The sequence below is a fragment of the Polistes canadensis genome, unplaced genomic scaffold, assembly GCF_001313835.1.
Source record: "Polistes canadensis isolate GaletaPanama2010 unplaced genomic scaffold, ASM131383v1 scaffold_82, whole genome shotgun sequence".
Classification (NCBI taxonomy): Eukaryota; Metazoa; Arthropoda; class Insecta; order Hymenoptera; family Vespidae; genus Polistes; species Polistes canadensis.
In genome coordinates, this window is record NW_014569629.1 from 549186 (window position 1) to 573460 (window position 24275).

Consider the following 24275-nt stretch of genomic DNA (forward strand, 5'->3'; position numbering starts at 1 on the left):
TATATATATATATCGGGTAGGGCATTTAAAACGGACCAACTGAATAAATCGATTATAATTGGTGATAGAAAAAAAAATGTGTCAATCGAAATTAACTCGGTTTCGATGATTCCTTGTTATTTCTTTTTCTTTTTCTGATGAACACAATATGGCTAACTTTATTTTTCTTTTTTAAATAAAATATAAAATGATGTATGATTTTTTCTATGCACAATCCAATAGGGTGTTTTAAAAAATGCATACAGTCGAGTTGCTCCGTATTTTTTCCTATATTATTCTCCTTATTTATATGATTTTATTTTGTAGATAATAAAATAAAATAAATATTCACTGGCGTAACACGGGATTATGTTTAAACTCGAAACCGAGTAATTTTCATCGAAACGTATTTTTTCTTATTAATCTCCGATAACAATTGAATTATTCCGGTAGCACGTTTTAAATGTCTCACCCGTTATATACAGGTATAGAGAGGTGTTTCAGAAGAGTAACAGAACGAAAGCCTTCAACAAATGCAGCAAGCTAACGATGATATAAAAAGCTTTGCGACCGCGAAAGAACGTTTTACTTGGGAACAATGCTCACCTCGTCCACTCACCCCTTACCCATCTCCCTTATCACCCCCCCCCACACCCTTATCCTCAACCCATCTACTTTTCTACAAACCCCTGCCGCGTCACCCCGATATACCCACTCGAGACTTAAGAGTTAAAGTCCTTTCTAAAAGATCCTACACGCCTACCACTTTCAAACTCGATTATTTCCATTTTATTTTTATTTTTCCTTTTATTTTATTTTCTTTTCTTTACCTTTACTTTACTTTACTTTACACTTTACTTGATCGTTTCCTCTTATTAGTTCGTTCGTTCGCGTCCCGAAGATTATCTTTTAATATCTCGCGAATCGATTTAAACAAAAATTCGACTTTTCTTTCAAGAATATACTCAAATAACTCGAAGAAAGTTAACATAAACACTTTAAATAACTTTTTTCTGTTTTTTTTTTTTTTTCTACTATAGATATCTAGATATTATTAAACTTATAATATATCCGAATGAATGAACTTTTTAAAGTGGAATCAAAAGAAAAAAAAAAAAGATTTAAGGCTGAAATAGGAAAAGGATGAGATATGCATGGGAGAGAGGAGAGATTGTGACCGGAAGAAGATTGATGAATGTATAGAAAATAAATAATAACACAGGTAGATTTTTTTTATGAAATAACGAATAAATTATTATTTTACACAATAGCGTGTTCTTGATTTTTCTTCTTTTTTTTTTTTCTTTTTTTTTTTTCTTTTTTCTTTTTTTCTCTCTTTCATATGTACAGAATTGTATATACAATGTTCGTAATTCTTTCTTACAACAAATTGCACCTATCGCAGAATATTTTATTTATAATTTCCGAACTCTTTCTCGGTAGTTCGGTCAAAGATGAATCGGGGGTATGGTGGTGTAAGGGGGAGTTTGTTAAGAATGAACAACACTCGAGGAAACCTGTCGATCTCGAGAGAGCAAACAGAAGGATTTTATCTATGGTGTGTTGTATATATGTATATATAACGTTCGTTCGTTCGTTCGTAGGTTCGTTTGTTCATTTACTCGCACGCTCGCTTGTTCGTTCGTTCGTTCGTTCGTTCGCTTGTACACATATTATGTATGTACAACATATTTGTACACGCGTTATATTTTCAAAGAAAAATTTTGTTCGCGAGGGCGGCGCTCAGGAAACACCACCATCGATTCATCGCAATCTCTTTTTCTCTTTCTCTCTCACATAATCTCACTCTCGCTCTCTCTCTCTCTCTCTCTCTCTCTTTTTCTTTAAAATAAATCACGTTAACGCTATACGCTACGCAGAGAGATAGAGAGAGAGAGAGAGAGAGAGCTCTCACGCATTTGGAATTTGCATTAACTTTAAAATAATTTGTTTCAATTCATTTCATTCGAGAACTGTTACATGGCTTGTACCAAGTGGTCATACACGTATATATATATATATAACTCATCACACACACACACACACACACATATTCATACTCGCACACGTATACGAATTTCATGAAAATTTAACCAGCTACCGTGTCACATATTCGATATGACTTCGTGACGATGGTTACGTAAATGTCGCACAAAACGTACCGGAAATGATCTCTCTCTCTCTCTCTCTCTCTCTCTCGTTTTCAACACACACGGAATACACATATATACATACGCACACGTGTATTTAATCTCTCTTGGTGTGGTACTCGATAAAGGCAACTTTTTCGTTATAACGAATCGTTAGATGATTTTGAGTACGATTAAGGGGGTAGGGTGGGGGGAATTTAATGCGAGTAACGCGTACACTCACGCAAGCGTGTAATTGTACCGTGGACGCACCGACGAAACGTTTCTAATTTTCTATCAAAGAGAATATATTTCAACTGTCGTCCGGATTCTTTCTATTCTCGTTTAGTTTGTTCCTCCTCGAGCCATATGTTTCCGCGCGTGCGTTATGTCCCTGTCACGGAATCACCCCCATTCATGTTCGAACTGATCGAACAATGGCGCGAAATGTGTCGACGTTAAATCAGAGTATAGTTAGTACCTAATGTTAAATGGCACAGCTCTACGATCTTGTTAGCTTGTCATTTATAAATGATGTACGTTTTAGATCGGAACAATTATGCCGGGGTGCGATGTTCTGTGAAGAAAGATAGAAAAAGAGAAAATGCGAAGACAGGTGAACGCGCGTTAACAAAAGTTGAAACGCGATTGTAATAAGCTGACTAGCAGACATCACATACATAATATATTTTCTCTCCTTTTCTTTCTTTTTATTATTTTAGATGATTTTTCTAGTATCGTCGCATTCGTTAATGTTGTCATAGTAGAGTGTAAAATAAATGTTAAGCTCTCTCTCTCTCTCTCTCTCTCTCTCTCTCTCTCTCTCTCTCTCTCTCTGTCTGTCTTTCGCACAGTCAATCGCAAATCGTAATTCGTGGGTATTTCCGAGGAAGAGAGAAGGGATATGAGGGGGTATGAAAGGGAGGGTGGGTGGAGAGAGCTTACCTAAGAGAAGGAGGACGACGGTGGTGGCGGCAACGGTGGCGGCAACGGTGGCGGCGACGGGTCTACGTCCATTGATGGTGCGCCGAGGGCAGTATGTGTGGCAGTGGTAGGGGCGGCGGCGGGGGCGGGGGCGGTAACGGCAGGGGTCTCTCCAAAACAGAAAGCAAAGAGACGTCCGGCATGGCGAACCTTAGCTTCTCCCAAAACATCTTGTCTCCCCATACCAGGACGGTGTGCGAGGAGATTCTCTTTTTGAGATCGGCGTCGAGATCGCGCTGGCAAACACCGCCCACGAGGAGTAATATCACCGAGCGACCCTTCCCTTTGAGGGCGTCCCTCAGGGCCGCCTTGAATTCGAATCTCGCCCACTCGCCGCGCAAAAAGTTCTTCGATAATACGAGAATGGTGCGCCGCGAGGAGTCGGCTGCCTCGGCGACGGCATCGGCGACGTTGCTCCCAGCACCGAGATCTCGATAGTGTAGGCACAATCGATAAGAGCTCTCGAGACCGGGCACGAGTATCGTCGAGACGAAGGCCTCGTCCACCGCCGAATAGGAGATATACGCGTCGAAGGGCTTCTCCTGATCCTCGAAAGCCGCGGTCTTGTAACAAGCACGTAGTCCGCATCTACTGGCAGCCCATGTCCTCAGAGTACGCCGGTGTCTGAAAGCCCCGCAGACTAAAGCCACCATGGCGAAGATCAACAAAGCGCTGGCCAGTAATAGGGGCAGATAAGCCTCGAGCGGTCGGGTCTCGATCGCCGTGTTAGTCCCACCGCCGGTTAATGCCGCGCAATTTACGGCCGATCCGTTCGCCGGCAATGTAATCGGTATACCGAGAGAACAGCTAACGCTCGGCCAGTCGACGATCTTCTCGCGATTCCGTGACATCCACTCGCGAGCACGCTCCAAATAAGAACACTCGCAGCTCCAGGGATTGCTCGATAAACCTACGTCCACGAGATAGGGATTCTGACCGAGTTGCCACAGGGCAAATGTACCGAGACGATTCCTTTCCAATCTGAGGACTTCCAACTGACGTAACGGCAGGAACGTACCGTTGTCGATATACGTTAGAAGGTTGTTCTGCAGGTAGAGTTCCTTTAGATTCTCCAACGGCATCAATTCAACGCCGTTGAGCACGCTTATCTTGTTGTTTTCCAGATGGAGCACCAGCAATCTCTTCAGTCCGCTGAACGTGTGGTTACGGATCGCGATTATGTTGCTGTCGTTCGCGTACAATATCTCGAGATTCTTACGGCCGATGAACGAGTGGGAATTTAACTCGCCAAAGTTGTTACCATCGAGGTAGACTTCCGTTGCATCCATTGGCAATCGACCGGGTAGAGTTTTGTAACCCGAGCTCGAACAATCTACGACGTTCGCGGACCAAGACTGATCGTGGTAGCACGTGCAATTCGTTGGGCACGTCATCTCGCAATCGCAAGCGTCGAAATCGCAACAATGACAGAGCGCGAAGCAATGTGCCTTGTACGTGCAGAGAAATTGCGAAGGTTTCGCCTCGAGCAACGGTATGAACGACTTGCGACGATCGTACGGTAATCGGCAATAAACCGACTCGAGATCCATCACTCGGGGATGTTGTCTCAACGACAAGGTATTGATTCGCTGCAACCATTCGGTCGTGCAGTCGCATATAAACGGATTACCACCGATGTAAAATTCGGGAAGTTGCCGGGTTTCGGGTACTTGAGTTAATTGGAGAGCCGAGAGATTCATCTTGACGATTTGATTCGCATAGAGATCGACTCGGGTCAAATTGGTCTTACCGAAAAAGGTCTGAGGCTCGACCGTATGTATGAGATTGTCGTTGACGAAGAGCAACTCGATGGAATCCGGTATGGAACTCGAATATATCCTCGTAAGTTGGTTGAAGGAGACGTCGAGCGTTTGCAGTCTCATACCCGGTGGCGCGATTCCCAGGTCCGAGATAAAATTCTTATGTAGATCCATCCACTGTAATTTCTCCGGCAAATACTTGTAGTCGAAGTTCGCGATCATGTTGTCGGACATGTTAAGCCACAGGAGACCCGGCGCACCCGCGAAAATCGAGGACACGTCCTGCAATAAGTTGCTGTCGAGTCGTATCGCTTGTAAGGCTGGATTCGCGGAGAACACGCCGTCCTCAACGAACTCGATTCTATTTCTGGCCAAATTTAGGATTTGCAGGGCCGGTAGTTCCGTAAGATCCTCGCACGTGACATTCGTGATCTCGTTCCCGATCATTCTCAACCCGTAGAGACTCGACATACCGCGGAAGCCAGGCTTACTGAGACTTCTAATTTGATTTTCACCGAGATCGAGGGTCTTCAGCATCCGCATGTCCTTTACCGCGACCGGCACGTTGTCCAAGTTGTTACCCGAGAGATTAAGATCCTGCATGCTCGAACAGTTCCTGAAAGCGTCAGGATGTATTCCCTCGAGCATATTTGAATCCAATGCAAGAAGTGAGAGAGCATATAAGCCGTTGAGGGAATAAGCGTCCAAGTAGGTCAACCGATTGTGCGTGAGTTCGAGGGTGTGAAGGTTGCTCATAGGTGAAAATGTATCGGCAGGTATCGTTTCGATTTCGTTGTGCTGTAGATTTAAGATTTGTAACGTGTAAAGGTCTTTGAATAGTTCCGGATCGAGCCTGGTGATTCGATTGTGAGAAAGGTTCAAGAGAACCAAACGAATCAAGCCCGAGAAGGTTGCCGAATTGAGCCAGGTACTCGTCAATACGTTTCTCGACAAGTCCAGAGCAACGAGCTGATTCATATCGGCTACGAGACCCGGCGATAGCGCGCTGATAGAATTATTTTGCAATCTCAACTCCTTCAGGGATTTGGTAGCGTCCCGGAACATATCCGTCGGTAGAGCTACTATTCGGTTGCCGGACAGATCGAAGGTCTCGAGAGATCTCAATCCGTGAAGCGCTTCGTCTGCCACCATGGAGATCGCGTTATTCGACAGGTTGAGAATCCTTAGACGTTTCAGCGAGGAGAAACCGTAGGCTGGCAGTACGGATATTTGATTGTTCGAAGCATCCAATGACTGCATGTCAAGGGAGCAAGGAAATGGCGTGGGTGTTGATTCGTGTTGACGGTTCGAGTATCTCTCGTTGACATCCCTAAATCCCAATTCAGCGATATCCTTCAACGTATTCCAAGAGACATTGAGCGTTACAAGATTCGTCAACGGACAAAACAGATATTCCGGTATTTGCCAAATATTATTCGACGAAAGATCCATCTTCTCGATCTGCGGTGTTGAATCGAAGGCCCCACTTTCCAATTCCAAACTATATTTAGTCTTTCGTCCGATCGACGTTCTCACCGTAAGATTTCTTAAATCTCTCAAACCACCGAGAATCTTGGCCGGCCAATGGGTTAACTTGCAACCGATTAATTTTAACGAACGTAGTCGCCATAAATGTAAAAGACCGTCGACGTTGAGGACGCCGCCCTCGAGGGCGGGATCGAACATCGACTCGGGCTCGGTGTCCTCGCATATAACGTTAACCGAGGTCACGTATTCGCTCGTTGCTTGAGAAAAGTTAGTGCGGAAGGAATCGTTGCTTGGATAGCGATGAATGCAAGTAAGAGTTCCGTCCTGCCTTGAATCCCAAGAACAATACTCGGGAATGTCGAGTCTAGGCGGCAGCTCGCTGGTCACGGCGAGCACGTGGTTGTACCGCTGGCAGCAAAGTACTATGACCAGCAAGAGATAATAGTAAGGGTGGTCATTTTTCTTCTTATTGTTCTTGTAGAAATGCTGCTTGTAGCAGCCCTGAGTTCTTCGACGCATCTTAGCGACCCCTTCTCCTCCACTATTTCCGTCTTTCGCTTTTTATCCCTTTCCCTTCCTCCACTTCTTATTCTTATTCTTCCTCCTCCTCCTCCTCCTCCTCGTAGGTCGGTACCGATGTCGTACTCCCTGCCCTCTCCACCGGGCACTCCTCGTCTCATCACACGACGACGACGAGGATCGCCGACCGAGTCATGTTCGAGCCGAGGCTCTCCTCTCCTCCTCTTCTTTTCTTCTTCTTCTTCCTCCTCCTCCGTTCGTGAACGCGCGAACGCCCATGCACCGTGCACGACGACGCAACCTTAACTTCCAACTGGTACTATTTACTACTACTACTACTATTATTATTACTATAACGACGAGGACGAGATACTAGGCGAGGCAAGATGCGCCCAGGCGTGCCAGTGCCTACCGTTCAGATTGTTTACACTTCCGGTGGATCGCACTTGCTCGTGTGTGTGTGTATATATACGCTCTTATTCTATCTCAAGTATTCAAAGAAAATGAACGGGAGAAGAGAAAAAGAGAGAGTGCTAGTTAGCTAGCTAGCTAGCTACTATTCCTCCCGTGGGTCACCAATCTCCTCCACCTCCTTCTTCTCCTCCTCCTCCTCCTTCTCCTTCACCTCCTCCTCCTCCTCCTCACCGCAACCGATCCATTCGCTGCTTGCTTCCCAACCGGCGCGTCGTCGTTGTAAAATCACGCGCGGAAGGAAAAAAAAAAAAATAACAAGAAGAAAAACACACGATAAAAAGAGTTCTTGCTCGATCGGAACTAACGAACGATCCCTATGCTTCTTGTTCTTCTTCTCCCTTTGTTAGTAGTATCACATCATCCACCTACTCTTTTATAATAGAGATTTTTCTCTATCTTTTCTCTTTTTTTCCCTTTTTTTTTCTTTCTTCTTCTTCTTCCTCTTCTTTTCTATTTTATAAACTATATTTTTTCTACACTACTAAGCTGCCAACGTAGCTTTATTCTTGTCCCTCTTTTCTATTTAATAACGGTCCAACGAAATAATCTTTCACATACACCATTATAAACATTTTTATTTTCTCCTTACTTCTTCTTATTCTTCTTATTCTTTTATCAACTTTTTATTATCTCGATAAATTTTCCAATTAATCTTTTCTCTGATATTATTTTCAAATTTGAAAATAAACTTGTCGCGGAAAACAGTCACATCGTATATCGACGAGTTAAAATTAATCGTTAAATTAAAATAAACAGAGATAAAGATAGATAGATAGAGATAGATAGATAGATAGATTGAGAAGATAGGAAATAAAGTTAGCAATCACCTAATGCAGGTGCATCACTCGCGAAGCGCAACACACTGAACGCTGTCCGCCGCGCAACTGACGAGATGGATCTCATCGGCTTCTAACTTGGCGAGGAGAGCAGAACGGCGTCGTCGGCGGCAAAAACGGCGGCTGCAGAACCGGCGGCGGTGGCGTTGGTGGTGGTGGTGATGGTGGTGGTGGTGGTGGTGGTGGTTATGGTGCTGGTAGGTAGTGGTGGTGGTGGTGGTGGTGCTGGTGCTGGCGTCCAATCGTTGCTTCCCCTACCACTGAGTGGCAGCACTAACACACAGGCGCACGACACTCGCGTGTCCCTTTTCGTGATGTCCCTTTTTCGTGTGACTACTACTGCAGAAAACTTGTGAGTGCATAGAAGTACACCTAAAAGGTTGGAAAAAGAGAGAGAGAGAGAGAGAGAGGAAGAGGGAGATAGATAATATATTTTTGTGTTCGTTTTCTATTTTTGTATATAATAAATTTTGTATAATAAATTATTATTTATTTTGTTTTTCTCTCTCTGTTAATAATCTTAGTGCGCGACACACGAGTGATTACTAAATCGAGTGCATAAATGTGCAACTAAAATCGTTGCGAGAGACGAAGTTAAAGAGATAGACGAAGATAATGTATTTTATTTATTTTTTTTTTTCTTTATATAACAAACTTTTTTATAATAAATTATCTGTGATTCCATTGATAATAATCTTAACTAACGACACTTGTGTATTTCCTTTGTGTAATTATTATCGCAGAAAATTAAGTACATAATATAGCGAAAAAGTTAAAAGGTTTAAGAAAATGAAAGAACTCTAAAGAGAGATTTATTATATCATATTTGTTTTCTTTTTTTTTTTTACAAGACAATTGTACGCTGAATTATTTGATACTTTTTTTCTTTTCTTTGTTTTTTTTTGTTTTTATATAATGATTCTAACAAACTCGTACGTTCCTTGTGGGACTACAGCGTTGCAGCGAACTGAATTCATAAAAATGCATACAAAATATTAACGAGAGAGACAGAGAGAGAAGATTTTTTTATTATTTTTTTATGACGAACTATCCGATATTTTGTAATAATAATTTTTACGACGACAACACGAATCCACATTTTTGTCTGCAACAGATATACCGAACTTTTGTACCAAGACTATATGTTGAATAATGCAAATAAATAAGATTACAGAATGAAAAAAGAGACCAAAAAATGAAGGGAAAAAGGAAAAATAGACGACCGTACTCGGAATGATCGGAGAAAGAAAATGAGTAACGATGAGGTAGAGATAATTAGAATAGATAGTGTCATCGCGCGGTATGTATTTTAATAGAGCAGATAATTAGAATATTCAGAGGTATGGTAATACGGGGGGGGATAAAGAACGAAGAATATGAGCGACGAAGAAGAAAGAGAGAGAGAGTGAAACAGAAAGAGAGAGAGAGAGAGAGACAGAAAGAAGGATGGAAAAAAAAAGAAGAAAAAATAAAAGGAAAGCGAGCAAGAAAAAGAAATAAAGAAAGAAAGAAAGAGATGGAAGATGGGTGCGATCTCTCACACCTTGCGTCGAGAAGGATGCACCTGTCTCTCAGACCTTCTTACTCTTTTCTTTCCTTCTTCTTTTATTCCTCTTTTCTTTCTTCATTCCTGAGCGGGTAGCCCTTTTCTCGTACTACTTACGCAGTCGACGCTTGTACGTTAGATAGAAAGAGACAGAATAAATCTTTCCCTCCTTGCAAAAGGGGGATACCTTTGAGACGACGATGCGACGTTGAGAAAAGGAGAAGAAAAAGAATAAGAAGAAGAAGGAAGAAGAGGTGAGGGGAAATTGGAATCTTACATCGCGTTTCGACTGTCGAACTTTGCACGAACAACCACGAATCTTATATCTTTCTCTTTCTTTATTTTCATTCCGAAAGGAGACCAAACCCTTCCGCTATCGTTTTTATTTTTTTTGTTCCATCTAATTCTATTTCTAAGAATACTGCTATTCCTCATAAAAGAATGCCCATTCGATTAACTTTTAAACGAACGAGAATGGGAGAGAATTAGTATCTTGTCATCCCTCATAGATTAGACAAAAGAAAGAAAGGAAAGAACAAAAAAGAAAAAAGAAAAAGAAGTAGAAAAGGGGAAAAGAAAATATATTGAAGAAAGAAAGAAACGTAGGGAAGAAATTCTCTGCGCGTTCTTTAACGAACGTTGAATTTTGTGGGGAGTTGCGTCGGGACGATGGTAAGAAAGAAGAAAAAGAAGAAGAAGAAGATTTCTTAGCAGGGAAGAAGGGACACATCATGGACGTAAAGGGAGCAACTTTCGACTCGGAGGAGAATCCCTCCTCCGTGAAGTATTTCAAAGGGAAACGCTACGAGAATTATGAATCTCTACGTAAGAGATGCGCGACCAAAACGAAAAAATAAATAAAAAGAAATTGAGAGAGAGAGAGAAAGAAAGAGTGAGAGAGTATGAGAGAGAAGCGGTGGGTGGGGGGGGAAGGAGGGGATAGGGTGCGTGAGTAGAAGAAATGTTTCTTTCTACTCTTGGTCACGATACCTACTTACCAAACCGGAGCGGAGTTAGTCCGACAGGAAAATTGTGAATTATCGTCGACAAATAAATATATTATAACTGGATGAATGAGAGAGAGAGAGAGAGAGAGAGAGAGAGAGAGAGAAGAGAGAGAGAAAGGGTGGAGAGGGCGGGAGGAGGAAAAAGAAGAAGTTCATCCAATGTTAGAGGGGGGTTCGGCCTCCTGCAGCAGCATCCTTCTCGTTCTCATCCATAATGTAGTAACGTTTCGACCGTACATCATTTAATCTTTGCGCCCGGTGATACTTCGTTGTTTAAGGATCATAAATAAAGCAGGTAGAAGGAGCAGCAGCAACAGCAGCAGCGTAGAAATGTTTTTTATCGAGATAAGATATTCCTTAGGTTGGATAACGTGCTATCGGTCGCGTTATTTTTGCAATAGGAAAGAAAAGAGAAAAAGACAGGCCGAATAAGAGAAAGAAAAAAAATGAAAAAGGGGGGTGGGGGGAGGGGAAAAAGAAGTAGAAAGAGATACACGTCGTCTTCGAGTATCGCTAAAATTTCATGACTTTCACGTGAAGGGGATTACTGAGAGAGACTTTTCGAGAGTCTCCAGTCACTCTCTCGTAGTACATTCTCCTTCGAGACTTTAAGATCCTTCGACTTTTACCAAAGGTTCGATTTACTTCAGCTTTTCTATCATAAATCCTTAACCATTTCTAAAACCCGATAGTCTCTTTCTTTCTTTTTCCATTCTTTTCGTAAACTTGAATAACCCTTAACTTACATTTGATACAAAACATGTTTATTTAACTTTATTTTATTTGCATATTAATTTTCTTGTTTATCATCGTAATATATATTTCGTTGGACACGAATTAAATTAATATTATTCATGTCTAATTCAAACAGTTATAACAGTTTCAAACGTGCTTTTCTAACTTTTCGAACGTTTTTAATTATAACATTAACATTGCACAAATATAAATACTTCTAAACATATTTTATTTCTTTAAACAAAACAAAAAAAAAATAAAAAATTCGTAGTTAATTTTACGCGGGACCGCGGTACCGTTCAAGTTTTAATTATAAACCGTTTAAAATATTTCTTTCTTAAGCACAGAAAAGAAAAAAAAGAAACGAAGAAAAAAATAAAAATAGAAAATATCCTGGTCAAATAAATTCGCAGTTTTAGTTTCGCATGAAGAAGTCATGTCTCTTTTGCTAATTCTTTTTCTTTTTCTTTTTTTTTGTTCGTAGCCACCAACGGTTGGCGAGAAGATCCTGAGGCTGCTGTTGGCCGGTTAGAAATAGCGAAGCAAGAGAGAGAGAGAGAGAAAGAGAAAAAAAGAAGTTTTAATTAAATGTAGGAGTAAGAATTTAATGGGGTGGGGGTGGGGATTAATTGGCTCTCGTCGGAGAGATCGGCGAGAAGGAGGAGTCAGGATTCATGGTGTACAGATGGGTAATAGTGGTGGTCGGTGATTAAATGACAGAAGGGATCAAACGAATCGATTTGCTTTGCGATTTTTAAACGTCAACGTTTTTCCGCGATTGCAGTTTTTAAAAAGTTCCTTTTAGAGAAGTAAGTAGGATAATCGAACGTATAAAAATATCCGGTTACCGAAATCCTTTATAAAAGAATTTGTCCTGAAACTTCTTTCTCTACTTTTTTCTCCCATTCTCTCGCGAGAGAGAATAATTTCGTAAAAAAGGAACAACACCAATCGAAAAATTACGTGATATATCGGTAATATCTTATTGTTTGATTTTTCCTTACTTTTTTTCCGAATCCACGTAATACACGTGTATCATTTTAAAAGTTTCCTATCGTTATGTAAATTTATGAATAAAAACAGGATATCTGTAAAGAAAAATAAAAAATGAACACCGAGATACGATTTATTTGTCAAATAACTATAATAATTTGTATTAGTAGTATTTGAATACACTTTGAAAATAATTTTCAACGTGTCAGACTCTAATCGGTAGAATAATTAATTGAAGAGAAAAAAGTAACGAATAAAAATCAGGAAGGAAGATCTCGTTACGAAGATGTTACGTTGGTTTAGTTTGAATAAAGAAAAAAAAAAAAAAGAAGAAATCACGAGAAAGAGATGGCCCGATGATCACTAACTCGGTTAACTTGATAAGAAGCAAAAAAAGGAAAAAAGAGAGAAAAAAAGGAAAAATTCTGGTCTAATGCATTTTATGTTTGTCGTAGGGTATTTGTTGAGAGTAGTGAGTAAGAAGTACGTGTACGGCTATTTACCCGCATCGGCAAATAAAAACATCTATTTCACGAAAACTCGTAGCGTAGTCTACTACCTATTGGTCTGTCGTATATGGTAACTCTGCAACTGCGTTAACGTATCTACCGTACGACGACCAGTTTTCCGAACCTTCGGGGTAAAAATCTAGCTTTTCTTTTTTCTTCTATCCATTTTATTTTATTTCATTTCATTCGAAGTTACATTCGAAGAGAGAGAGAGAGAGAGAGAGAGGGTGGTCGGTTGCATCTGCGAACCAATGTTTACTACTCCGCACGAACGAAGCAAGAAGTTTCGAAATTTTTTTTCGGTTCTGTCGAAAAGAACAAAAAAGAATGAAACGTCGAGAATTTGACCACTTCACACATACACCTGAAACGAAAAAAAAACAAAAGAAAAAGGAAAAACCATCAACCCACACGTTACTAAGTATGTATGTACGCGTACGTAAAAGTACGAAGGGTTGTTCGGTGTATACCAAATGGTTAAAGGTACGACTCGTAAATCTTTTCGTAAACGACGTGCTTATGAGCAAGAGAAATAGATAGATAGATAGGTAGATAGATAGATAGATAGATAGATAGATAGAAATAGAGATAGAGAAAAAAAAAAAGAAACAAATTCACAGCTGGCTTTCGATCGTTTTTCTCACCTATTTACTGCTTCAACCAATATATACGCGTATTACTCGACGTACCAGTGCATGTATGTTATGTTTATACGTACGTGTGTAAACTGATAGAGGGTTTCTGGCGTTGTAAACATTTTCAAAGCAGACCGATGCAAAATATAATCCGTCATGGAGTGGCAACGCTTGCTTTACAACGATTTGATTTACGTAGGGGATTTTTCCGGCATGCTATTCCCAACGTTCTTGCTTTTGGTATATATATCTGGTAGGAATTGTAGAGAGAAAAGGAGTGAGGTGCGAAGAGGGTGGGGTGTGGACGGGGGTGTGTGGGGGAGAAGATTTTGTCGACATCGAGAAATCGCAAGGAAATATACGAATATATAGGTCCCCGTTGTCCATTGCTTCTTCTTTTTTTTTTTTTTTTGCCATATAAAAGGCCATCGGTAGACAGTTGGGTTTGGTTGTGTATACCAGTCGTCTACCTGCCAGAAACGCCAGTTCACGGAAAAATGCATAAAACGAATATCGTGTTCTTCGTTCATGGATATCCAACACACCCCCAAACAGATACGAAGCACATCGTCCTTCATTTTCTTCTATATCTGTGTGTGTGTGTCCTGTATTTTTATTTCTTTTCTTTCTATTTGCCACCTTTTTCTTTTCTCCTATTTTCTTTCTCTTTCGCATTCGGTATCCCTACACGTCCCCGGAATTATTCAAATCAAGCTCCCGGGAAATGTAAATTTTTCCCTTTCCACAAACAAACAAATCGGCGCGTTAGCGAATCATAACTTCTCGATCTCGGTAAAATTTGATGGTGCTGGAATAGGGGGACGGGGGAATACGCGATGGATTTTTCTTCGCAACCCGACGATTCTACGACGCGTGTGTCGAATGCCTTTCAACTGATTCCCTAGCCCCTTCCCCCTACCCCTACCCCCTCACATCCAAGTCCCCATTCCCCATCCCACATATCCAATATTATTCTAATCGAAATCTTATCGTCGCTCGTGATCTTTTGCTTTCATTATTTTAACGTACGAAATAATTTTTTCTTTTTTTATCATTTTGAAATAATAAATTTATTTTGATAATAGGATTTATATAACCCGGGACGAAAATTCATTCTTTTTTTTTTTTGGTTTTTTCTCTCTCTCTCTCTCTCTCTCTCTCTCTTTCTTCCCGTAGGATCTCGAAGAATTTCTTGCACGCTGATAGGACGATAATTATTTTCAAAAATAACTACGTGAAATGGGCGGGGAACAAAAAGAGAGTCGGCTTAGAAACGATCGTATTTCGTCGGAGATTTTCTGAAGACGACTCCAAGAGAAGACGGAAAAACGGGAATGAAAGAGTGAGAGAGAGAGAGTAAAGGATGCCGCAAATTAGAGTGGGTACTTCCTAACACTAAGGGTGGAAGAAGGAAGTGGAGGACTTCTTAAGGAGATTCATTGAGTCGCACGTGGTTGCTCGTTCTTTAACGATCACAAATCTTTCCTGATCCCGTTCCAAATCGAAAATTTACCATCGAAAAAGAAAATCAACAAAAACTAACTAATCTACCTTGTGTATCCCTTCTTGCAACCAAAATTTATCGCAAAAACAAACACAAAAATAAACCAGTCCCTCTTCCCTAAGAAAAAAAAAAGAAAACCACAAAATATATCGAACCCCACCGAGAAAATAATCGAAACTTCCTTAATTCCCTCCCCCTGCCACGTTTCGTTAATCAAAATGAACAATCGGAAATATTAAATGGTCAAATAAAGTCAAGTACACGATCTCCACATTACCACAAAAAATTTCAAATAATTCTTTCCCCCCCCCCGCCATAGTACTTTTTTTTAATTTCCTATTAAATTTCCTTTTCATTTTTTTTTTGTCTCTATTAAATACTAACTATCTCATTCTTTCGTTTATAATTCCATATCGTTTGATAAACTTCGAGAAGCATATTACATGTGGTATTGTGTACTAATTCAAAGGAACGCGTATAGATAGATGGTGAAGGGGGGGGGCAGGGGGCAGGGGGAATAAAAACGTATTTCACGGAAACGCGACATGAAAGTGGAATATTAATATAGGCCTCGGGCTACGTTATTCTGGAAAACTGGGAGGCGAGTTAGGGAAGAAGGATGGGACCGGTTACGGTACTTTTCTACTACACACGATGTCGTGTAGTAGTACTGATCTCTCTTACCAAAGGTTCCCTTTATTCACAAAGGGACGAAACGATTCGAGGACGAAAATGCTGGCAGCGTTTATATCCTCCTTCTACCCTTCACTGTTACCCCCTCACCCCACCCTTACTCCCATTCTTTACCATCCTTCCTTCCTTCCTTCCTTCCTTCCTTACTTACTTACTTTCTTTCTTTCTTTCTTTCTTTCTTTCTTTTTCTTTTTCTATTCCTTTCCCTTTTTACTTTCTTCGAAATTTCCTCTGTAAACGCAAATTTTCTCCACTTTACCTTCCTTTATTCATTTTCTTATTCTTATTTTACTTATTCTATCTGTTTCTCCTCCTCCTCCTCCTCCTCCTCATCCTCCTCCTCCTCTTCTTCTTCTTCTCCTCTTCTTCTTCTTTCTGTTCAGATGGAGTACGCTCTACGGGGTTCTTTATACGAGAGATGAAAAAAAAAAAAAAAGAAGAAGAGAAAAGAAAAAAAGAAATCAAGGATGAAATCCCTCGTAATGAAGTTTCGATTTAAACGTTGCGAAGAATCTTCTTCTCTTTAAGTTTCTTATTTATAGCAAAATTCTATTACCGTTTGCGCGCGTAATGAGTTTAAATTAAATGTTATATATATATATAAAATAAAAAAAAATAAAAAAAAAATATCAAACATAATAAAAATACAACAGGCGAGGTTTTCATTTCGTCGGGTTAACAAACAAAAAAAATAAACAAATATCGGTGCGATCAGTCGTGGAATAAAAAATCGGATAAGAGATCGATAAGATTGATTTATTTAAGAATCGTAGTCGTTAACGATACCTAAAGAATTTTAATTTATTTTACCTTTCTCACTATTTCTATATTCCCTTAACCCTCCCTCTCTTCTTCTCTCTCTCTCTCTCTCTCTCTGTCGACATTAGATGGTATTTCATGGTCGTCGTTAGATCAAAGCAACGATAGAAGCGGTAATAGTTTGAGCGTTGCTACATGCCTGACGATTATGGCTACCGGAAATTTCGATGAAACGGTAATGTATGCGTTGATGAACGGAATGATCAAGTAGGAAGAATATCTTTAAATTTTACCGAAATTTTTCTTCATTTATTAACGAAGATTTCTTTTTCTTTTTTCGTTGTTGTTGTTGTTGTTGTTGTTTACGATAAATGTCAGTCAAATTATTATTACGACATTGAAAAATTCGTGATCTTTTTGTTTTTTCTTTGATCATTACTACATTCGTAAGTGAATCATTAAAGTCGTTAAAAGCTTTCGTAAGATATTTATGAATAGAAATGTCTATAAGATTAGTTTCAATTTAATGACTGTATTGTCATTAAAAAATTTCACAAAAATATAGGAAACACCAGAGAAACATATTTTTTATTGTAACGTACGAATAAATTTGATAAGATTTATCCAATTTATAACTTTTAATTAAGTTGTACATTTTGATTTATATATCCGAGACTATCTATTCCTCTCTCTCTCTCTCTCTCTTATTGGTAATAGTAAATTATTTGAGGCCAAGGCCATAGCAGGTATATTTACAAAACATACATGCATATAATACATATATTCTTTCTTCTCATTCTTATCTTGTTTTTGTTTCTTTTCTCTTATTTTAGTATTTTTTTATTTCTTTTTTTTTATTTCTCTCATAGGACCATTCACGAAGGATCTATGCTTGCTGATCACGTTAAGCGATACATCCTGTACTAGCTGCTAATTTCCATATAAGGTAAAACGTGCGAAGGCATACTTTATGTTCACGATTCCTTTTATGTGTCGATTTACCGATAAGCAGATACAGGTAGGAACGATATTGTACAAATCAATGAACATAGTATGTAACACGAATTGTCGGTGGAAAATGCCAGAGATGCAGAATCTCCATACATACATTCATACATATACAAATACATACATATATTCATTTATATACATTCTTATATACATGCATGCATCATGCATACATATGTACATATATATATATGACTTACCTTTTCCGTAACTCCATTCTAAGAGTTCTCCCATTCGAATTCTAGGGTCGACATCGTATACCATAAGGATTTACATTCCCAGCTTTATATAGTTCGTATCTAGGTACGTCTTCATGAAAAATTATAAACCTTTCTTTTTTATTTTTTAATATGATTATATTGTATATCTATCGTATTATAAGTATAACCGATAAATAATTATAGATTTTTATTCCCTTTATAATAGATACATTTTATATAAAATGTCAATATTTTTCAATTTAAAAATATTTATATTTATTAATATAGAATAAGTACGTAGTTTATGCATTTAGCAATTTTATTAATCGAGATTTCAATATTTTTCTTATTAGACAAATTTAATGCGAAACAACCGTGTTAAATGAAAAATATAATCACAAAAACATATATTTGTTTTTATTCCTTTATAATATAAAAAGCGACAAGAAAAAAATAATAAAAGCACGCTCGAGATAAAATGAGAGTGTATTTTATCAATACTCTGTGTTTATTAAAATAAATTGAAATTATTTCGTCAAGTTTAAATTGAATTTTCTCTACACGGTAGGGACGGTGGCGTAGAGGTGGGGGGGGAGAGGAGGGGTAAAAAAGAAGATCGTTCATTAAATGATATAATAAAATGAAATAAACCATGAGAAAGAGATAGAGATATAGTGATGGGAATAACATTAAGAATGAAAGAGAAGCTTTACCATCGAAGATAATCCATCCACGTCGTATTCTCGAAGAATATGATCGAGATTACGATGGGTATTCCGTGAAAGTCGCGATTTCTGAATGCCGCTCGAGCGATTAAACCGTTTCATGAATGATTGATGTACCATTTGCTACGAAAAATGGAGCTTGTTAGAACTCCAGTAGCAAGAAACGGACGGATCTTTAGCAGATCGCTTCTGGCGTAGTCATTTTTTACTCGATACCGGCACGCCGATTCCATTCGATCTACTGCAATTCAGATCGATTCGAGAAATGCACGTTTTTGCTTCCTTACTCACTCCCCTTGCCCTTTATCCACCATCTTCTCTTCTTCTTTTTCTTATTCTTCTTTTTCTTCCGATTCTGGTTCTCGTTCTATTTCACTCTTACTTTCACTCTTCTTCAATTTAAATCATTTTAAGAGAGATCGTGCGGTTCAAAATAACCGAGAATCTTCATCTTTCCCCCCCCCTCCTCCTCTCCCTCGCCCCCACCATTTCGTCCTACTCGTCATAGCAATCGTTATGCAATTCGTCAAGCTCTAATTGTTTGTAAAACTTAAATGACGCCGAAACGAATCTTCTTTTGCAAGACGTGCTTTATATGGTAATCAGAAAAAAACAGACGGATTGAGAGAGAAAGAGAGAGAGGGAGGGAGAGAGATAGGAATATGTAAAGAATGTGAGAAAATACTTTATCGAACATAATTGATTTTATCAAAGCAGAAAACTATTATTTGTATGGAAAAGCTCTTCTCTTCGATGACGAATAACAAAAAAGGTGTTAGAAAAAAAGAAGGTAACGTTAAAAGGAATAATATTACGTGTTTGAATTGATCATTCAGAATCAATCTTACACAAGGACTCTGAGAAAATCTTGAATAACGAATGAGAATAATAAATACGAAAAAGAAGAAGAAGAAGAAAAAAATTGGATATAAAAGAGAATGATTTCAAATAATACGTCAGAATCAATTCGTTGACGTTTTTATCGATGAAAGAACGAGAACCAACAACAATAATGTCCGTTCTCAGATTCGTACGTAAGAAAAAAAATAGTAGACAAATTAAAATCTTCTCGGTCGTACAGGAAGTACTTCTCGTGTTCGGTTATATCGAGAAAAAGGTATGAAAAAAAATTAAATGCGCTTGGGTAGGGTAGAGTAGGGTGGGGTGGGGGGATTCAGCTTTGCTCTCTTTTTTTTTTCTTCTTCTTCTTTTTCTTCTTCTTTTTCACTATGGGGGACACTTTAGATCGGTAATCTGTCGCATAGAACCGCACGTCGAATGTAAGTATGGACACGACCCCGAGCTTTTCAATAGGTAAAAAGAGTGAGAGAGAGAGAGAGAAAGCAGCTCTTTCATGCTGCACCGGCAAGACCTGAACGACGTTTAACCGGAAACTTGATATCGGTGGACATTCAACGTGGCGCACACGGAGCTCTTTCAATTGATTGTGACCCGTGCAACAATGAGGATCAACGACGTCGTCGAAGAACCGTATATTACATATACACCTATGTTCTAAGGTATATATGTATAAATATATATATATATATATATATAGTAGAGTGAACGCCTTCTCCAGTCTCTTCTGAAACCCCTTTTCCTACCAATACCACCATAAACACCTATAATCGTGGACAAAACGAGAGTAGAATTTGTTGTACCTTTTGTTGCCGGTTCCCCAAGACTAATCGCGTTTTACCGCGAAACTCCGAACATACTCGAAAAGAATGAAAGGAGAATGTTTCATAAAAGTGAGAACCACCCTCTTAAAATAAAACAACGATAATAAAAAAAAAAAAAGGGAAAGGAGGAAAAGAAGAATTTTAATAGTGGAAAATAGAAAATATATCTACGAAAATTGAAATATATTTTTGTATTTTTCTACACAGAGATAAAACGAGAATGGAATATAATATTTGTTAGAATATTATTATTTACTCGTTGGTAAGAGACTAATCGCGTTTTACCACGAATCAAACGTGCTTAGAAATCAAGATGATGTTTCTTAAAAAAAAAAACCGTGAAAATTGAAATATTTTGGTATCTTTTATTAGACAATAAGGTAAATAGAATTGGTTAGACCCTTATTCGTTGGCAAGACTAATCGTGTTTTACCACGAACCTTAAAATAGAAAGAGAGAACACACACGTTTCGAAATAAAAGTGTATTTTATTTGTTTATTCAAACATTTATGGGAATTACTCATTGCTACATAACCAGAATAAATATTGAAAGATAAAGATAATATAAAGATAATGTGTAAATAATAATACTGATAAATAAAATATAATATAAATATAAATAAATCAATAAATTAAAATATGAAAAAGAGAAAAAAAAGAGAAGAATACGTATAAATAAATACAAATAGATAAATAAAAAGACTATATAAATATATTTACAATATGAATGTGAAGAATTATAAAATAACTACGAAAAATGATTGATTTAATATTTTCTTTTCTTTTTTTTTTTTTTGTTGGTAATTTCTTCTTGTTCTTTTGATTGTTGTTGTTATTATTTTAACGAAAAGTCATGGATATATTATTATTATAAAAATGATCGTTTTTAATACTAACACAGGGACAAGTCGATCATCCAAACGGAAATGTCAGGCCGATTTTCGATACGTCGCGATCGATGTATTACAATAGCCAACGCCTCTACGTTGCTATTGTTCGTATAGTCAGTGTGTAGTCAGCCCCCATAGCTTTTGGAATATTCCCTTCTCGCGATATTGACGGTCCGTTCGACCGACTGGAGCCAGTCGTTTCCGTTTTTACGCTTTCTATTTCTTTCTTTCTCTTTCTCTTTCTCTTTCTCTTTCTCTTACTCTTTTTTTCTCTGTCTCGTTTCAATCTTCGTAATTCACGAACAGACCGAAAACGATCGATGATGATTCTTTTCAAAATTATTTTGTCACATCTTTTCTCTTTATCCTTGGAAGCATGGAATTTTAAAATATAAAAAAAAAAAAGAAAAATATCGCAGATAAATTTTCTTTCTCTTTGAAATTGAACGAAGTTGCTTTATTATTCTATTTTATTAATAAAGCTATAAAATAATATAAAAACAAACAAGAAAAATAATAATAATTCGAGATTAAGTATTTGGTTATAGGGTAGGGGATTTAAATAGTACCACCATGCACGTTTATGCATCAAAAAGGTGGTACATTTTTAATTCCGACATATATATATATATATATTCCATATAAAATATTTGTATTATATTTATCAACAATTTCTTTGAAGCATATTATATAAATTAATTGACAAATATATTAATTCGAGATTATACCTTATATTTGTGCCGTTATTCGATCTATTTATTTATTTATTTATTTTTAATAATTTTTTACACATAGGTAAATGAATGTAAAATATATATTACGATAAAATTTCTATCAAATAAACTTTTATATATATATATATAAATTCATTTCGGGATAATACTTACACGATTTATGTTTCACGGAAGACTCAATTGGTATTTGAAAAGTGTTTCGAGTTTCATGAAAGACAGATCCATAAATAATACGATCGCTTTATAACTCGTCGTTCACATCATTTAACGATCTTCTTTAATCGATCAAGCAAGCTAGCTATCGTTTTGAATGTTTAACGTTAATACCGTCGTTAAAATTAATAGCAGTATCGCACGAGAAACATCTTCTCGAATTTACGCGAACTTTTATCCGAGATTATTCACTTTAAAGTGAAAGAGAAAGAGATAAATATATAAAGAATAAAGATAAAAGATAATAAGAGAGAGAAAATATAGAAAAGTATACTTAATTTACTCTCGTATAACATTGAAACTTGAGATTTATTGAGCGGATTTATAATCACGATATGATTTTGTTATTTAGTCGTATAATGATTATAATAAACGAGAAGAAAATTTACAACTACGCACATACCTACCTACCGACCGATTCATAAAGCTACGAATGCAATACTTGGGATAAAGAGAATACATTTGAAAATAATCTGCTTTTATTGTTACTAGAGAGATTTAAAAGGTTTCGTAAGAATTTTTCCGATTACCATTCATGCGATGGAGGAAAAAGATCGTATCAAACGTGGAAATATGGTTTGAAGTATTAACCCATTCATTTTCATCCCTTCATTTTCCTTCTTCTTTATTCTTTCTTCTTCTTCTTTTTCTTTTTCTTTTTCTTTTTCTTTTTTATCTTAATATAAAGCGTTTAATGAAGAGGATCAAACATTTTTAAATAGCGTTAAACTTTTTATCGATTAAACGATTATCTTTTGAAAAGTCTTCAAAGTAATGACGAAGAGATAATCGTTTAATAATCGTTATTTCATTTAAAAGCGTTTAAAAGCGTTTTACGAAGAAGAAAACTTGGTCAAACTTGGTCTATCATTTCTCAGTTTTGTAAGTAAGAAGTAAGAAATTCGACTCGGAATTTATTGGATCGTTCGAAAAGTAATTTCGTTTTTCGCGTTTCCCCCTCCCTCTCCCCGCCACACACTTAATTTTACACCAAATCTCAAAATCATTTGATATTCTAACAACAAACATTTCGTTCGTGATTTAGAACCCATTTTTTTCCTTTTCACTATTTGTTAAGTATTTTATTTCTTTATCTTTTTTTTTTTAAGCATCACATTGAAATAAACAGAAAACAAAAAGCAGCGCTTATTCTTTTTAAATACGATTAAATAAATTAATCGAGAATGAGTTTATATGCGATCCATTAAAATGATTGAAATGATCGATCTATTATTTCGTCGTGTGATTTAATACTACAAAATATCGACACAGTATTTGCTAAATCTGACAAATCGTTGATGAAATAATCGACGAGGAGTCGAATAAAAATCGACAAAAAATTCGAATCACGTTAATCCAAATGACATCTTCTCAAAAATTGAATGACAAAATAAGAAAGAGAAATTAAAATTGAAGTGGAAATGGGAACGGGAAGGAAAAGACAAAGGTATGGACATTTAATGGGACGTCGAATAACTTTGGCTTATCTTTAGACAAATTGTCGCTTGTGTAGTTTACGCAACTCTATCAACGACTACGGAAACTCTCCATTTCGTGGAAGCTTTACGACATGCGTCATCTCCAAGAAAGCGAACAAACTTAAACTCGGCACTTAAAGCCCAACTCGCGAATGGTTCGAATTCGAAATCTCTTTCTCTTCCTACTACTACTACTACTACTACTACTACTACTACTATTACAGGATTCTAAATCGACCAAATCCAAAGCCATTTTCGAGAATTCTAGGTCGAACCCAGCCACAAGTAATCTAAACGCAAAGCTTTCTCTCTTTCTCTTTGAAAACTACTTGTATATGATTTCGAAATCGATTCTAAATTAATTTCAAACATCTCTCTCTCTCTCTCTCTCTCTCACTCTCTCACGTTTATACGGTTCTTCTAACTTTGCACGAATAGCACGAAACTATGTTACATGGTTTCTATAACGAATTTTCTAGAAATTAATTCTACGAATTTATCCAAGAATTTGATACGCGCTATATATCATTTTCTTTACCGTGTATTTCCCGAATATAATAATCTTATTAATAATTTTAATTATATCACGAACAAAATATGTCCAACGATCTTTAATAACGTTGAAAGATTGATTTCGAAAAAGTTAACTAGTGACGCGTATGGAATGATATTCGTAGAAAAATGATTGGAACTACGTAAATAGGGGAATTAATAATCGCGAGACGAATGTCTCAAATATATATAAATAAATAATAAATAATAATAAATATAAATATGAAATAACAAAAGAACAA

The 24275-nt window shown here is 37.5% G+C and overlaps 1 protein-coding gene across 2 annotated transcripts in view; it reads right to left on the bottom strand.

The window, feature by feature from the left end:
• LOC106786802 (slit homolog 1 protein) overlaps positions 1-8257 on the bottom strand; it is a 90869-nt gene extending 82612 nt beyond the window's left edge. For both annotated transcript variants that reach the window (XM_014748578.1, XM_014748579.1), the window contains exon 1: positions 3054-8257. In XM_014748578.1, the coding sequence (XP_014604064.1) occupies positions 3116-6859 (3744 nt within the window). In that variant the 5' untranslated portion in view covers positions 6860-8257 and the 3' untranslated portion in view covers positions 3054-3115. The remainder of the gene's footprint in view (positions 1-3053) is intronic.
• Positions 8258-24275: the final 16018 nt, after the last annotated feature.